Consider the following 18,528-nt stretch of genomic DNA (forward strand, 5'->3'; position numbering starts at 1 on the left):
AACTTATCACAGTAGTTTTTATTTTTCTTCTGTAGATAATCATTTTTTTTTTTTTTTTTTTTGAGAAAGCGCTTCAAGCTGTCACCCTGGGTAGAGCGTCCTGGCATCACAGCTTACAGCAACTTCCAACTCCTGGGCTCAAGCGATTCTCTTGCCTCAGTTTCCCAAGTAGCTGGGAATACAGGCGCCCACCATAGCGCCCAGTCATTTTTGGTTGTAGCTGTCGTTGTTTGGCAGGCCCAGGCTAGATTCGAACCCGCCAGCTCTGGTGTATGTGGCTGGTGCCTTAGCCACTTGGGCTACAGGCTTGAAACCCAATCGTTGGTTCTTAAGAACATTCTTTGAGAAATCCATTTGACTATAAATATTTTGGAATGACTTTGGGTGATAGTAATGAAAATGTGTTGAGCAAGTAGTCTCTAAAAATCCGTAGAAATAGAGTGTGACTCACACACATATTATTCTGTAAAACTGTGGTTTTCAAACTTCATACTTTCAGGACCCTCTTTTCACTGTTAAAAATTGAAGACCAAAGAATTTTGTTTATATAAATTATAGTTATTGATATTTACTCCATTAGATATTAAAACTCAGAAAACTTTAAAAATTTTTTTCAAAATACTAATGTTTCATTGAACTATAAATAACTTTTGAAGTGAAAACCATTTCCTAAAAGAAAAGGTTTTCATGAGAAGATTGACATTGTTTTGTATTTTTCTTTTTCTTTTTCTTTTTTTTTTTTTTTGAGACAGAGTCTCACTATGTCACCCTCAGTAGAGTGCTATGGTGTCATAGCTCACAGCAACCTCAAACTCTTGGGCTTAAGCAATTCTCTTGCCTCAGCCTCCCAAGTAGCTGGAACTATAATGCCCAGGTATTTTTTTTTTTTTGTTGTTGTAGTTGTCTAGTTGGCCCGGGCTGGGTCCAAACCCGCCACCCTTGTTGTATGTGGCTGGTGCCATAACCATTGTGCTATGGGCGCTGAGTCTGTTTTATATTTTTCAAACATGACAAAATATAGCTGAATTCTCATAAGTCTGTTTCTGCATTTCACCTGAATTTAGTAGCTTCTGGAAAAGTTCATTGTACGCTCTTGAGAGAATAAGAATGAAAAAGGCAAATGAAACTTTGTATTTTCATGAAAATAATTTTGGCTTGGCTAAACTCAGGAGAAGGTCTTGGGCAGCAAAGGTCTGCAGACCACACTTGTAGACCTGCTGTAGTAAATACAGGTGTTAACTAGATTACTGACAAAGAGTTCATGCTTTGGATTCTGATTGCCTAGATTGTAATTGCAGCATCCCTCTGGATATAATTTAATATTGCCCTGTTTCCTAATTTGTTAAATAGAGCTTCTAATAGGATCTTTATTATACGGTTGTTAGAATTAAATAAAATTATACATGTGCAGAATGGTGTAATAATTAGCATTTAATAAAAGGCTACCTCTATTGTCATTTCAAAATTTTAGTCTTCTTATCGTACCTTTGCTCAGAATTTTCTATTGATTTTCTACTTCACTTTGAGTTAAAACCAAAGCCTTTACAGTAGTTTCCCTGATTTGTATGATATGACATGTTGTTACCTCTCTGTTCTCATCTCCTTGCTTTACCTGCTATCTTCCTCCCTTACTGTGCAAAAAGTGGTCTTTTTGCTGTTCCTCTAACACCAGTCATGTTTTTTCTTAGAACCTTTGCTCTTATTTTTTTCACCTAATATTTACTTTCTTAAGATATGGACATGTTTTGTCTCCCTCCCCTTTCTGGTTTTTGCACCTCAGTAAAATCTTTTTTTCATTTACCCTTCTACACAAATGATCCTTATCACCCTTCTCTGCATTATTATTTTTGTCTCTATAGCATCCTCTGTTTTCTTACATACTAAGTACTTATTTGTCTGTTTGTCTCTTTTCCTCAGAATTTAGACTCTATTAGTTATAGGGTTTTCTTTTTTGTTTTTGTTTTTGTCTTGTTTGCTATTGTGTCTTCAATACTTAAAATCATGTTTAGTGCATATTTAAGTGCTAAAAAAAAATCTTGAATGAGCGTATCATTATTGCTATTACAAAGATGAAAACAGCCTCTGCTGCTCCAGAATTTGTAATCTTAATTGCATGGTGCCTCTGAGATAAAACAAACTTGCATGGCGCGTAGAACACATAGACATACTCGTTAATCAGTAGCCATTGGAAATGACCTGAATAACAGAGAACCACATTCACATTTTATGAAATAGGGCAGACACTATTTAATGGCATACCAGAAAAATAAGATTGCAGCCGTACTGTGGGGGCCAAGGCATTTGGATTTTGTTATGTGGGTTTTTGAGTATTTTTAAAGGCAGAAGTGCTGTGTTGAAAGTGATAGGTTTGGAATAAGAATTTTACAGAAGTCTTTGAGGTTGACTGGGAGATCTTCTGGTGTAGGTCAACCAGAAATTAATTAAACATTTAGCAAATTTATATTAATAAAATAAAACTGCAGGAAGAATACGGACCCCATCTTGGCAAGGGAAATCATCCCCAGAAAAAAGAGGAAAATTAAAAAGTTCGCTAAGTGAGTCGAACAAAGAAAAGTCAACTAATTTACATTTCATCTAGCCACTGCTTGCAAGCTTCCTTCCTTTTCTGAAATTCTAGCCTGTTGGGGATATAGTTTACAAACACCCCTGCTGGGTCTGTGAGCACTCTGAGGAAAAATGGCCTTAGAAGAGACTATGGCAAAGACCTAGAAAGATACATTAACTGGGTCGTTTCCTGCCTAGTAAATAGGCAAAGCAGATACCCATTGTGGAGATTTGCATTTGTCTGGGGTAGAGATCAAGGGAGTAGCTCCAGCCCTGAGATGTGGACAGAAGTGCTTATATCCCTTATCTCAGAAGGTCCTCTGTGGTAGTAATGGGAGGAAAATTCCTCCCTCCCACCAATTCCTCTGGGGAGATTAATGCCAGTGGCGGGTGTACTTCACAAAGAACTAGCGGAGTTTAACACCTCCCAGAAATCTGTGTGTTTTTATTCTCCAGTAGTAGGCTCTCCCAATACAAGGCCCAGATTTTAGATTTCTCAATGCTAGTCAAACCCTTAAGTAATAACGATAGGAGCTGATAAGCTTACTCAGAGAAACTGCTGGTGTCTTTGTTCCCTCCCTCATCTTACCCTGTGGGGAAATAGACTTCAATAAAATAAGATTGGAGCAAACACTTAGGGCCATTGCTGGACAGAATCCCACAGAGGGGCAATGGAACCCTGAGTTCCCACCTTTAATTCTATTCTGTGCCTCATGTCTCTTTCTTTGCCGTCCTTTCTAACTTTGTATTTCTTCACTTGCCGCCAGTTCCATAGGACTTAGGGGACCCTGCCCCTGGGGTGGTATATCGGCATTAAACATTTACAAAATCATAAATGATGCCTAATTATTATTTCTTCTAATTGTCTGGTAGGATGAAATTGTCATTTGATCACTTGTATTTTTTCAATTATTTATATAATTGCCAACTTTTATTATACTTTATCATTTAAAATTTAAGATCTTTGATTTAAAATAAATCAAGGTGTTTGCACTGGTAACTAACCAAATATACTAATACAGGGCAAAGTATGTTTAGTCCAGCAAATATTGGTCAGCCACGAAAGACAACATTATCTCCTGCCCAGCTGGATCCTTTTTATACTCAAGGAGATTCTCTTACTTCAGATGATCATCTTGATGACACTTGGGTGACTGTGTTTGGGTAAGGTTTGGATCATTTTCCATCTTAAAAAAAAATATCCCCACCCTAATTTTATAATGAATATTCTCAAACATACAAAAAAAATGTTTCTGTTTAGATAAAAAGCAGGGTCATTGCATTCCCCTTTTCTTCAGAAAGACCTGTACTCAGCCCTGTATCCATAGCAATTGGGCTGGCTTCTTCATTCTGTTTTTTAGATTTTTATTTCTCTAATAAGATGGCTGCATGTTTTTGCACATTTATGTCCAGTCTTTATTTTATTTATTTATTTTTTTTTTGAGACGAGTCTTACTGTGTTGCCACAGGCTAGAGTGCCATAGCAACCTCAGAGGTCATAGCAACCTCATACTCCTGGGTAATCCTACTGTCTTAGCCTCCAGAGTAGTTGGGACTTTGGGCACCTATCATAATACCTGGCTAATTTTTTCTTTTTTTTTTTGTGGTTTTTGGCTGGGGCTGGGTTTGAACCTGCCACCTCCGGCATATGGGGCCGGCATCCTACTCCTTTGAGCCACAGGCGCCGGGGTCTCCCTCTTGCTCAGGCTCAGAGATGGGGTCTCACACTTGGCTGACCCTCCCAGAGTGCTAGGATTGCAGGTATGAGCCACCACACCAGGCCTGTATATCCATTCTTAGGCCTGTTTTCAGGCTGAGTAAGGTTCACAGTTATTAGAGAAATTACTTGAAATACTTCTGGCCTTTTTTTTTTTTTTTTTCCATATTTTAAGGGACAACTTTTCCAGCTTTTTGTTAATTTTATGTTTTAATAACCCTCTTTATGAAATTAATTGCAAAGACTGAAGCATTTTTCTTTAAGGGATAAAACATTTTATTTTGATCATTTATGGCAAGAATGCATTATAAATGTTTCTTCCTTTTGTGGTTTAACTTTCTCCTGGTGAGTTAAGGTCGTCATGAAATATCACTCATCTGTTTTGGGTGATTCTTTCATAGAGCATTGGAATAAAAATGGCCAAAGAGCCCTAGAATTATATTGTTTTTGCTTAATATTTTCCTCACAGCCATTATTTTTCCTTTTCATTTTTATTTTCTTCATATTTGGTCTGTACATCGCCCATTTCCTTTCTTGTTTTTCTCTGGGGTTAGAAATCTCATATCCAGAGTTATATACGTAAAATAAAATAAAATTCTAATTCTGAATGTAGTAAATATTTTACTCAGATTTAATGTGTTTAGTTTTTGAGATACTAAGATATTTTTCTTTAGGGTTCAGATTTTTTTTTAGGGTTCTAATCCAAGCTCCAGATAACTGAAATTAGTGGTTAAAGAACGTCCAGATAGATGTTTCCTCACACTATTGATAGTAGTTATTTCGAATTGGATATACCTTTGTTGTTAGGAATATTAAAATAATAATGTCTCACAGTAAAAAATTCAGACCATACAGAATTTTATAAAGAAGTCAGTTAGAATTTTCTCATATAGTGATACAGGTAATAAATATTTTGGCAACCATCCTTTTAAATGATTCTAAACCATTGATATTGGTACTAAGTTTTATTTTCGTTTCAGGGCTAAATTTCAATGTTTTTAGGTAATGGCTTGATGCATGATGATATGTCTCTACAGTTTAAAATATTCTCTTTTAATGACCATAGTATATCTAAAATTGCATGCAAACACACATACTATAAAATACATACAGAACTGCAACTCAACGGCTCTTTTCTATGAGCTGTGGTAATGGCAGTGAGAGTGGAATTTTTAGAGATGTCTGGTAGAATCTGAGGCTAGAGAATAGCTGAGTCAAAACTAACATTAAGGTATTTGCTTTTGAATGACTGGACGTTAACAGAGTTACCTGTTGTAGGGGAAAACGGGATGTTCAGGAATCTATTAATGTTCTAGATAGTTGAAGGGAATTATCTTGAAACTCTTGTAAATATGGTAATTTGCATTTGTCTTGATAGTGGAAGTTGACTGTTTTGTTTGGACAACTCTTTTTCAGGTTTCCTCAAGCATCTGCTTCCTATATATTATTACAATTTGCACAATATGGGAATATCTTAAAACATGTGGTAAGGCTTAATTTTTTTCCAATTCAAGATTTTGGCTAAGGAAAGATAAGCTGTGAATAGAAAAAAATTGCCTATTTTTTTCTAAACTTAACAGTTTTTTTCTTAAAGTTTTGGTAAACCGTGTCTTTTGTAATCTAGAAGACTAGAAGTTGCATAATGTTTGATAAAAAGAAAAAGAGAGGAGATAAGGAAAAGAGTGAGAGTTTCAGGATCCATCCCCACTTTCTTAAATAGTTTATAGTCTCTTTAAAAAGATAGATTATGCTAAATATTGTGTGTGTGTGTATATGTGTGTGTATATATATACATATATTGTATGTATATGTATATATGTATATGTATTTTGTATATGTATATATGTATATATACATATACAAAATGTATATATACATATACATTTTGTTTGTTTGTTTGAGACAGAGTCTTACTCTGTCGCTCTGGTCTACCTAGAGTGCCCTGGGTCAGCCAAGCTTACAGCAACCTTAAACTCTTGGGTTCAAGAGATTATCATATTACTGCTTTCCAAGTTAAGCTTGTTTTATTGGGGATAAAGAAAGGGGAGAAAGTTCCTTACTTCATAGAATTTTTAGTTTAAAGCTTTTAAAAATGGTCTTATCTTACACAAGTTATAAACAACAAATCTTTTTTCTATTATTAGAGATTGATTTAATTCCTACACAAAATCAGATTGAATACAGTTTTAAAAAATTTTATAGCAAGTGTTGATATGATCTCTTTACAATAGATAATTCTTTTGAGAATTTCTTTACTTTCAGAGTATTTGCCACATCTTTATTTTAGAGAATTGAGAACTACATACAGATTATTGAAACTGTTTCCATAGGATTTTTGTTGAACCCTATATACAGCTTTTTATAGGGCATCAAAAAATGGAAGTAAATTCATCTTCACGTATTTCTATTTTCTTTCTTTCTCCCCTCCCCTATCCCCCACAAGGACTGGCTCTATTGCCCAGGCTATAGTGCAGTGACCTCATCATAGTTTACTGCAGCCTCAGACTCCTGGGCTCAAGCAATCCTCTTATTTTAGCCTCCTGAGTAGCAGGGACTACAGGAGCACACCACCATGCCTGGCTAATTTTTAAATTTTTTTTTGTAGAGCTGGGCTCTCCTATATTGCCCAGGCTGGTTCCCAACTTCTGGCCTCAAGTGATCCTCCCACCTTGGCCTCCAAAAGTGCTGGGATTACAGGCATGACCCACTGCACCTGGCTCTGTTTCTCTTTTCTGATAGAGTTAGGTGTAGATTTTATATATATTTCAGTTTTTAAGAGACAACTTCATTTTTTGCAGATGTCTAACACAGGAAACTGGATGCATATTCGTTATCAATCTAAACTGCAGGCCCGGAAAGCCTTAAGCAAAGATGGGAGGATTTTTGGAGAATCCATCATGATTGGTGTAAAACCCTGTATCGATAAAGTAAGTGATTGGTGATGTAAGAAAAATAACTTAATCTCATATAGATTGGCTTTCCTTGATCTCTCTTTCTTAGTTTGCAATATATGGTGATGTTTACTCTTCGTGGTAAACCAAAGGTATTTCATCATAAGGCTTTAGAATTTAGAGGTAATCTGCCCAACCCCTTCATTATTCAGACAAAGGAAAAAGGCAAGAGGGCTTAGGTAACCTGCGCAGAGTTGTTGAAGGTGAGGCCTAGATGTTAGGCCTTTTTGGCTATAAGCCCATTGTACAAAGCAATATCAGATTCTTTTAAGTTCTCAGAAGAAATGATGCTATTTTAGAATGAATTAGTTCACGTGAAGGGTAACTGTTAATTAACTTTTGAATGGTTGAAACTTTTTGTTATTTTTATTTTAAGATATTAAAAAAATTTTCCATGTTTATGTGCTTTTTAAATCATCCTGAGTGCAGTTTAAACTTTGTAGTTGGTAAAATCATTGTGAGCATTCTTTAGGTAACTATATGTGAACTTGTACTACATTCCAGGAACTGCTTAGTGATGGTGTACACACATTAGTGAACAAAGCAGATGTGGCTCCTGGTCTTATAATCTATTACGAGTGCGTAGTTGTATAATTATTGTTCTGTGTTGTAACAGATGTTTGCATGAGCTACGGGAATATTTAGGGTTACTGAGTTCTAAATAGCTTTGAACTTTGATTCTCTCCTCTAATTCAGGTTTCTTCAACAATTCTCTTTTTGTCCTTGCAAATTGTATATAGTGTTTGTTAGAAGATTCTTATTCTTGAAGTCTATAATTGTATTGAGGTTGTTTGAGGTCACTGAAGTGAGATTTCTTAGTGTTAGATCTCAGATGCTAGCTAGCTAAGAAGCATATAGTACTATCTTAGAACACCTAAAGAAATAACTGTTTGAAGGTTAGTTCAATTAAAGTATGTCTTTTTTGGTGAAATTTTTATTGTAAGAAGAATGTAATACTGGGTAATATATATTATTATTATTTTTTTATGTATTATGTTTAAATCAGATGAGTTGTTTCTTTGTTTCTCCAGAGTGTTATGGAAAACGGTGACAGATGTGCTTTATCGTCTCCATCTCTAGCCTTTACACCACCAATCAAAACGTTAGGCACACCAACACAACCTGGAAGTACTCCTAGGATTTCTACCATGAGACCTCTTGCTACAGCATACAAAGCTTCTACTAGTGACTATCAGGTATTTTAAGAATTGGATTAAAAAAAATGTACTTTGGGGCGGCGCCTGTGGCTCAAGGAGTAGGGCGCCTGTCCCATATGCTGGAGGTGGCGGGTTCAAACCCAGCCCTGGCCGAAAAAAAAAAAAATGTACTTTGAAGGCTGCATGCATGTTTAACTTTTTCATTGGATTGGTTTGTATGCCATTAAATATTTCATGCTGAGATGATTGCTTTGATGAATGCTTAAACTTTTAGTTTAATTCTGTATTTTCAAGTTAGAATCTTGATCAATTGGAAAGTTATCTTCAAGTTTAAAAGAATTTCTTTGCTATTCCTTAAAACATTTTGAGAGTTTATTGTTTAGTTTTTTTCTAAGTTATTTGCATACATACAAAGTATTTCCTGTACAAATTTTTGGCATGAAGGAACATTAAAACCCCATTAAATTGATGACTGAATTTGATGGTATTGTAAGTAGGTTGGAGTAGCTTTGGTTATCAAAAGAAGACACTGACCATTTCCCATTCTAAGAGAAAAAATTTCTCATTTCAAAAAAGCTTAAAAGTTCATGATATTCTTTAAAAAATGCTAGTATTGTGACCCCCATTCAGTATTTGTATTATTGTCTTCTTGTGAGCCAACTACTCTCAGCTTACTCAGCTATGGATACAGGTCCTGAAACAGTCACTTTAGTTTCTATTACTGATATTTAAAATTTCTCATTTCTTGCTTTCTGTGTTATTTGTTCAGTTTTCTAATTTAAGAAACAGATATTATTTACTTTGCCAAAGGAGTAAAATTTTGCCATTCTTCCAAGGATAAAGATATTCTGAGCCCATATTTTAATTTCTAAATAATGCTATAAAGGCATTTTAATTTTTTTTTAATTAGCTATTGTAGAATTGACTGTGACATTAAAAAAATAATAACCTGACAGTTTTTTTTTTGTATATGTTTTTTAATAGGTTATTTCTGACAGACAAACACCAAAAAAAGATGAAAGTCTTGTATCCAGAGCAATGGAGTACATGTTTGGCTGGTAGTATAAGTATAGGAAGAGCTGAGAACTCAACTACCAAGGAGGCGGTTGTGACACTAAAACAGAGTTGGCAGAATACTGCTGGTTTCCTTCATTCGGTTAGTTATATAACCACTCCTAGCAGTATTGGGATTGCTATCTCACACTTCTTTTAAAAAGAAGCTTTTGTCTTTAAGGATACAGCCTATTTGTAGCTCGCACTTTTAAAAGATGCTTGAGTTACATTTTAAAGAAAACTAAAAATCCTGATAAATAGGATTTTGTGCTTTCTGTTTTAGTGCATGCTTAAGCATAAAAAACTCAGCATTGATTACTGTAAATTAAATAACTGAATTTGTGGTGAGGCTTTGTTGTATTCATGAAAAGCTGGGGTGAATTTCATGAAGGGGAACTATAGCTGCTTCTACCAAGACATAAAGATTATAATTAGCATTTGAATTATGGTCTTTTAATTTAGATAGTATTTAATATTTTAATTATCCTTGTTTGTATATGTCTTGTTGTGGATTATCTTTTAGTATTGGAAAACAAGAACATTCTTTTTAAAAACCTACTAAAGTTTCTTGATAATAAACGTTTTTGTCAATTATATGTATTAAACATTTTTTGAAAGGGTGTTTTATTATTACAGTCATAAAAAGTTTAACTTACTAAAATAGAGCAAATATGTCATTGTCATGAACCTGGAATCCAGCTTTAATTGCCATTACATTTGCCATACTATTTCTTAACTTCCCCTTTTATTTTGTTTATAACACATCCCAGATGTAATGTCATTTTAATCTAAATATTTGTGGCTATATTACTAAAGAACATTTCCATATGTAATTATAATGTTAGTATTTCACCCAACAAAATTACTATCTAAAATCCAGCCCATTTAAAAAATTCATAATTGTCTTTAAACATAATATTTGTGGTCAGCTTGTTCAAAATCTTGATCTAAACTAGGTCTACCCAATACATGTTTTTTGTCTCTTAAATTTCTTAAAATCTAATTTCCTTCCCCCTCTTCTCCCTGTCCAACACACACGGACTTGTTGAAGAAACCATGTGCATTGCTCAGTTTCCTAAGGTTCACATTTACTCATTGCTTTCTTGTTCAGCTTGTTCATCATTTATTCTATATCTTGGATCTAGAGAAGATAAAATTAGATTCCTGATTTTTTTTTCAAGAATACTTGATAGTCATTTGGTACAGTTTATATGAATGAAGAGGCATTTGATTCTGTTTGCCTCATTTTGAAAATTATGCTCAGATTGTTCATTGGACACATTGGCAGAAGCCTGATACCTTCATTGGGAAAGTTCTCCATAATCATTTTACACAATTAAAAAAAATTTTTTTCTTGAGAGCGTCTTACCCTGATTTGAGTGCAGTGGTGCGTGCAATCAAAGCTTGTTATAACCTCAAACTCCTGCCTCAGGTGATCCTCCTGCCTTACCCTCCCAAGTAGTTATGACTACCGGTGTGCATCTCTGTGCCTGGCTAATTTTTTCACTTGGGGTGGGGTTGAGATGGAGGAGGGTCACACTGTGTTGCCCATTCTGGTCTTGAACTCTTTGCCTCAAGTGAATCGTTCCACCTTGGCTTCCTAGAGTGCTGGAATTCACTGTGCTGAATCTAAAAAGGAAGATTTTAACTGTTGTGACCTGAATTGTAAAAACATGTCCTGTAACTGGACCCCAACCCCTTCCTGAGGACCCACACCAGTCTGTAGTGTGTCAAGAACCTGGCTTTAAAGCATCACTGCTTGAGATCTGTCTCCAGTCCCACCCTCTCCCCCATCTTCCCTGCCACGGAAAAATTATCTTCCATAAAACTGGTCCCTGGTGCCAAAATGATTGGGGACCTCTGACCTATAACATTAACATATGCATGTACCTAGGTAATCTGCACTTTTCTTATCTTTAATACATTTTTATAAATAACATTGCTTGGAAGATTTTGATAATGCATTTTAAATCTTAGCAAACCAATGTTGAAGACTTGTTGAGTTCTCTGAGATGAAATGATACTAAGGAATTTACTGGTATGGATAAAAATCTATTTATCATTATATTTATAGAATAATTTTCACCCAAAAACTTTCACACTGAAGTCCTTCTCTTCCAACTTTATTAAATAGGACTGTATTTTTATATTCCATTTCATTATATGCAGAATTCAATTATTCAAGATAGAACTTTTTAAATTTCATTAAAGAAGTTTTGTATTTGAGTTATACTCTTTTTTTTTTAATGGTTCCCCCACACACACCTTTTCAATTTACTGGAGGGGACATTTTATTTTCATAGGCCTTCATTGAGTATGAAGTTTTTTTTTTTTTTTTTATTGAGACAAAAGTCTCACTTTGTCACCCTCAGTTGAGTGCTGTGGCATCATAGCTCACAGCAACCTCAAACTTGCCTCACCCTTCCTAGTAGCTGGGACTACGGGAGCCCGCCGCAATGCCTGGCTATTTTCTTTTTTTGTTTGTTTAGCAGGCCTGGGTGGGGTTTAAACCCATCAGCCTTGGAGCATGTGGCCAGCGCCCTAACCACTGCACTGTGGGCACCCAGCCAAAAGTTTGCTTTCTTGCTAGAAGTACTTGCTTGCTGTAATTTGGGTTTGTTTTTTCCTCTAACATATCTTACACATCTTTGTATCTATTATATTATTTTAAAAGATACAGGGAACTCTTAGGAAGCAAGCTGACTTCTGAACACTATACAAAAACAAGAGGGATATCTGTGAAGTTAGAAAGTTACCCTGAACCAAACTTTGTTTTGTAAGTTTAGAAAAGTCAACTTCCCACAAAAATAAGTAACATAAAATTATAGTTATGCAAACTTGTTACAAAAAAGGATAAGGAGCAAAAATAATATCCCCATAGACATCGAAACACACCAGAAAGGCCAGCTCATGAAAATGGATATCTGTGACCTATTACTTAAAATTGAGTTATAAGATGTTTAGAAGTTGGATGCAAAATGTGAAAGAAAGACAAAACTCAAACAACTTGGAAAATATTGGAAACTAAGGAAAACAATCACTCAGAAATGAAAACTGAGCTAGAGTAAACAAGCAGATGAACAGGTGATGCCCTAAGGGAAATAGGAGATTTCCTATTTCAGGAAAAATTGCAGGACAGCTGTAGAAATCAGAAAACAGATAAAAGAGATTAGTGGGGATATGTCAAATTTTAGGTAGAAAAGGGAAAGATACATAACAAAATCAAATGGGATACTTTGCTGGATTAAAAAAAAAATTTGGAACTACATATTGGAAAAGCACCCTGGTTTACCTGATCAGATAATCTTGGAACAACCAATAATAGCAAGATACAAACTTTGGGATTGGCTGTCTAGACAAAAATAGGAAGACTTAAAACAACAGCACTATACCAAGAGAAAAAGACATGATCCCCCTTTAAGATATTTGTGGAAAGAAAGCATGAAAAAATTTTGTATCTAGCAAAACTGATTTTTTAGGTATAAAAATCACTGCACAGACATGCTTATGAATGTGCAGAAAGTCCCCCTTGAGTGAGGAATGAACTAAAGAATGTCCTTCAACCTAAATAACTGGAGAGATGTTAACATAGAGTCTGTGGTGAACTTTTTTTTTGTTTTGTTTGTTTTTTTAATCGGGGATTCATTGAGGGTACAATAAGCCAGGTTACACTGATTGCATTTGTTAGGTAAAGTCCCTCTTGCAATCATGTCTTGCCCCCAGAAGGTATGGCACACACCAAGGCCCTGCCCCACTCCCTCCTTCCCTGTCTCTGCTTTTCCTTTCCCCCCCCATAACCTTGATTGTCATTAATTGTCTTCATATCAAAATTGAGTACATAGGATTCATGCTTCTCCATTCTTGTGATGCTTTACTAAGAGTAATGTCTTCCACTTCCATCCAGGTTAATACGAAGGATGTAAAGTCTCCATTTTTTTTAATGGCTGAATAGTATTCCATGGTATACATATACCACAGCTTGTTAATCCATTCCTGGGTTGGTGGGCATTTAGGCTGTTTCCACATTTTGGCGATTGTCAATTGAGCTGCAATAAACAGTCTAGTACAAGTGTCCTTATGATAAAAGGATTTTTTTCCTTCTGGGTAGATGCCCAGTAATGGGATTGCAGGATCAAATGGGAGGTCTAGCTTGAGTGCTTTGAGGTTTCTCCATATTTCCTTCCAGAAAGGTTGTACTAGTTTGCAGTCCCACCAGCAGTGTAAAAGTGTTCCCTTCTCTCCACATCCACGCCAGCATCTGCAGTTTTGAGATTTTGTGATGTGGGCCATTCTCACTGGGGTTAGATGATATCTCAGGGTGGTTTTGATTTGCATTTCTCTAATATATAGGGATGATGAACATTTTTTCATGTGTTTGTTAGCCATTCGTCTGTCATCTTTAGAGAAGGTTCTATTCATGTCTCTTGCCCATTGATATGTGGAATTGTTGGCTTTTTTCATGTGGATTAATTTGAGTTCTCTCTAGATCCTAGTTATCAAGCTTTTGTCTGATTGAAAATATGCAAATATCCTTTCCCATTGTGTAGGTTGTCTCTTTGCTTTGGTTGTTGTCTCCTTAGCTGTACAGAAGCTTTTCAGTTTAATGAAGTCCCATTTGTTTATTTTTGTTGTTGTTGCAATTGCCATGGCAGTCTTCTTCATGAAGTCTTTCCCCAGGCCAGTATCTTCCAGTGTTTTTCCTATGCTTTTTTGGAGGATTTTTATTGTTTCATGCCTTAAATTTAAGTCCTTTATCCATCTTGAATCAATTTTTGTGAGTGGGGAGAAGTGTGGGTCCAGTTTCAGTCTTTTACATGTAGATATCCAGTTCTCCCACCACCATTTATTGAATAGGGAGTCTTTCCTCCAAGGTATGTTCTTGTTTGGTTTATCGAAGATTAGGTGGTTGTAAGATGTTAGTTTCATTTCTTCGAGGAAGAAGGAATCTTTCCCAACACATTCTATGAAGCAAACATCACCGTGATACCAAAACCAGGAAAAGACCGAACCAAAAAGGAGAATTTCAGACCAATCTCACTCATGAATATAGATGTAAAAATTCTCAACAAAATCCTAGCCAATAGATTACAGCTTATCATCAAAAAAGTCATACATCATGATCAAGTAGGTTTCATCCCAGGGATGCAAGGCTGGTTTAACATACGCAAGTCCATAAACATATACCCACCATATTAACAGAGGCAAAAATAAAGATGATATGATCCTCTCAATAGATGCAGAAAAGCATTTGATAAAATCCAGCATCCTTTTCTAATTAGAACACTGAAGAGTATAGGCATAGGTGGCACATTTCTAAAACTCATTGAAGCCATCTATGACAAACCCACAGCTAATATTTTACTAAATGGAGTAAAACTGAAAGCTTTTCCTCTTAGAAATGGAACCAGACAAGGTTGTCGTCTGTCACCTTTACTATTCAACATAGTGCTGGAAGTTCTAGCCAATACAATTAGGCAAGACAAGGAAATAAAGGGAATCCAAATGGGAGCAGAGGAGGTCAAACTCTCCCTCTTTGCTGACGACATGATCCTATACTTAGAGAATCCCAAAGACTCAACCACAAGACTCCTAGAAGTCATCAAAACATACAGTAATGTTTCAGGATATAAAATCCATGTCCACAAGTCAGTAGCCTTTGTATACGCCAATAACAGTCAAGATGAGAAGCTAATTAAGGACACAACTCCCTTCACCATAGTTTCAAAGAAAATGAAATACCTAGGAATATACGTAACGAAGGAGGTGAAGGACCTCTATAAAGAAAATTATGAAATCCTCAGAAAGGAAATAGCAGAGGATATTAACAAATGGAAGAACATACCATGCTCATGGATGGAAAGAATCAACATTGTTAAAATGTCTATACTTCCCAAAGCAATCTACCTATTCAATGCCATTCCTATCAAAATAGCAACATCGTATTTTCAAGATTTGGAAAAAATGATTCTGCATTTTGTACGGAACCAGAAAAAACCCCGTATAGCTAAGGCAGTTCTTAGTAATAAAAATAAAGCTGGGGGCATCAGCATACCAGATTTTAGTCTGTACTACAAAGCCATAGTGGTCAAGACAGCATGGTACTGTGGTGAATTTTTAATTTGACTTCCTATCACTAGACCAAAGTGCTGACCAAGTTAATCCTTGAAGCTCATCCCACTGGGTAGATTTTCTTCTGTCACTGTCTTATAGGCCTACTCTGAGTCTAGCTAAAGTGGCAGCAATTATTTTAGTACAAATATCAAGCTTATTAATCTAGAAACCAAGCCTGGGTATTTTTCCTTTATCAGTTGATGGTGGTTAACCACCCACTGAATCCATAAAGCTGAGGGAGAGGTGCTAATGTCTTGGATGTTATTGATATGGACTACCTTTGAAGTTTGGAGCCTCACGAGCTGCTTGGGCTCCATAATGCATGTGCCATGGTTATGTTGGTCTGGTCATGGCATGGTGTATGTGATAACATCCGGTTTATGGGTGGCTCTGATGACAGTTAAGGAGCTGCAACGTGCCAGGATCTTCTACTCTTTAAACAGTGACTATCTGCTGTGGAAAGGTTTATGTTGTGATTTCTGCAATCAGGGCTTGCCAGAGATTCCATGTACCATACTTATCTACCAAGGATAGCTCTACCATCATGAGTTTTGTCAGGTGATGTGGCCTAAGTGGCAGGGTTATTTATATGAATACTACAGCCCAAACTTCCTGCTGAGCCTCCTCAGTCTGGGCCCCACTAAAATCTAAGTCACCTGAAAATTGTGTTGAAGTTCTCCCATCTATATTTTGTGTTGTTTCTAAAATCCAGAAGCCTACCAAATGCTTTATCGTCTTTAGTGGTAGGAGGATCAAGGTGAAATGACTTATGCTTTAGGGATAGGCTGTATCAACATGCTCTAGACCAGTGGTTCTCAACCTTCCTAATGCTGCTTCCCTTTCATACAGTTCCTCGTGTTGTGGTGACCCCCAACCATAAAATTATTTTTGTTGCGATTTTATGGTTGGGGGTCACCACAACATGAAGAACTATATTAAAGGGTCACGGCATTAGGAAGGTTGAGAACCACTGCTCTAGACCAATGGTTCCCCTCATAACTTCACCAAGGTGGTACTATTCTAAATTTTTATTGTTTATCTCCTGTTGCGTGATTCAGAGCCACAGAGGAAGAAATCTGCACTGAAACGTTTGAAAGGGGGAGGCTGTTGCTGGCTCCAGCATACAGTGATCTCAGTTTATTTCTTACAAGCCTATATACTCTTAACAATCTTAAGCTCTGCACGTAGACATTCTAATAATAATACTAATTGGCAGCCAATGGTTAATATGATAAGAGTACAAAGAAGCCACGCAGAGTGACCACAAAAACTTATTCAGCTGTTTGAGAAAACTGGTGCATCATGTAACTGAAATGTTCACCAACTTATCTTGTTTTCTGCTTCCAAGGTCCTTTCCAGGACATTCCACAGACAGCCAGACTCTGTTTGCAGAGTCTGCCTCCCATTTGACTAGTTTGCTAATCAGCTCAGAGGGTCTTAAAGGAACATCCCTTCATATGGACTCTAAGAAAGCTTCTTTAAACATAAGTTAATGGCACTTGAAGTTACATTGAGGCTACAGTCTCACACTATGTAACTGACCACAGTGTCCAGGAGATTTGCCATTTATTTCTTTAAAAACAATTTTAGCCACTATGCCTGGCCCCGTTTTTGTTTTATAATGAAATTGCTTTTTAAAAAGTAGAAAGGGCCTGAGTGCTGTGGCTCACACCTGTAATTCTAGCATTTTGGGAGGCCGAAGGAGGAGGATTGCTTGAGGCCAGCCTGAGCAACATGGTTAGACATCCCCCCACTCATTTCTCATAAAATACAAAAAATTAGCTGGATGTGATGGTACACATCTATAATCTCAGCTACTAGGGAGTTGAGGCAGGAGGATTGTTTGAGGCTGCAAAGTATGGTGAAGCCACTACACTTTAGCCTGGATAACGGGGAGACCCAGGTTTGCCAAAAAACGAAACCAAAATACAAAATGAAAGCATAGTTTAATAAATTATAAGGTAATTATAATTTAATAAATTATAAGGTAAACAACTTTGTAACTACCACCCCAGCAAGAAACAGTATTTATATGTTGTCTCAGTGTGCACCATTGCCCACAAAATTAAATATTACTTTAAACTTTAATAGCTTTTTTCTTGTTTTTTCATCGCCAGAGTCTTTCTGATTTTAAGTTTTATTTCTGATTTTAAATTTTATTGCCCAAACGTGCATTCCTAGACACTAGCTTAGTTTGCCTCTTAAAAAGAAAATCAGTGGGGCAGCGCCTGTGGCTCAGTGAGCAGGGTGCCGGCCCCATATGCCGAGGGTGGCAGGTTCAAGCCCAGCCCTGGCCAAATTGCAACAAAAAAATAGCCGGGCGTTGTGGCGGGCGCCTGTAGTCCCAGCTGCTCGGGAGGCTGAGGCAGGAGAATCATGTAAGCCCAAGAGCTGGAGGTTGCTGTGAGCCGTGTGATGCCACGGCACTCTACCAAGGGCAGTAAAGTGACACTCTGTCTCTACAAAAAAAAAAAAAAAAAAAAAGAAAATCAGTGTCTTTTAAGTATTTTTAATGTACAGGTTCTTCCTGCTTCTTTTTTTTCCCTTTATAATTTGTTGACAAATCAGTGTTATTTTTGAGGTATGGCGTTTCCCACGTTCAGGATTTGCAGATTGTGTATTCTTGGCCCAGTTCTGCATTCTTTTGTCCTCTGTATCTTGCAAAGTGGCAGCTAAATCCAGAGACTTGATCAGATTTAGTGCGCCATCTTGGGAAGACAATAGCTAGTGTTTTGTTCCTTCATCAAAGATTAATTAATTCATGATGGGTTATAAAAATGTGATATTCTAATTTTATTTTTGTTTAATAAAATATTTTGATAAATTGACACTTTTTCTTCTCTGGTATTTTATTATCAAATGGTATAATTCATAGAGAAAAAGCAGCTTACTTGCCAGTTTTTAAATTAATGAATTGGTTCTCTAAAATCCTCTGAAGGAAACGAATAACTATTTCTTTATGAACTCTTCTAAT

At 36.3% G+C, this 18,528-nt stretch overlaps 1 protein-coding gene across 1 annotated transcript in view; it reads left to right on the top strand.

Moving 5' to 3' along the window:
- NUP35 (nucleoporin 35) overlaps window positions 1-10,039 on the top strand; it is a 36,046-nt gene extending 26,007 nt beyond the window's left edge. The window contains exons 5-9 of the mRNA XM_053597768.1: window positions 3,588-3,729; window positions 5,699-5,768; window positions 7,081-7,209; window positions 8,265-8,429; window positions 9,375-10,039. Coding sequence (XP_053453743.1) covers window positions 3,588-3,729; window positions 5,699-5,768; window positions 7,081-7,209; window positions 8,265-8,429; window positions 9,375-9,452 — 584 coding nt within the window. The 3' untranslated portion in view covers window positions 9,453-10,039. The remainder of the gene's footprint in view (window positions 1-3,587; window positions 3,730-5,698; window positions 5,769-7,080; window positions 7,210-8,264; window positions 8,430-9,374) is intronic.
- The last annotated feature ends 8,489 nt before the right edge of the window (window positions 10,040-18,528 follow it).

Source organism: Nycticebus coucang, chromosome 7 (assembly GCF_027406575.1).
Source record: "Nycticebus coucang isolate mNycCou1 chromosome 7, mNycCou1.pri, whole genome shotgun sequence".
NCBI classification, from domain to species: domain Eukaryota; kingdom Metazoa; phylum Chordata; class Mammalia; order Primates; family Lorisidae; genus Nycticebus; species Nycticebus coucang.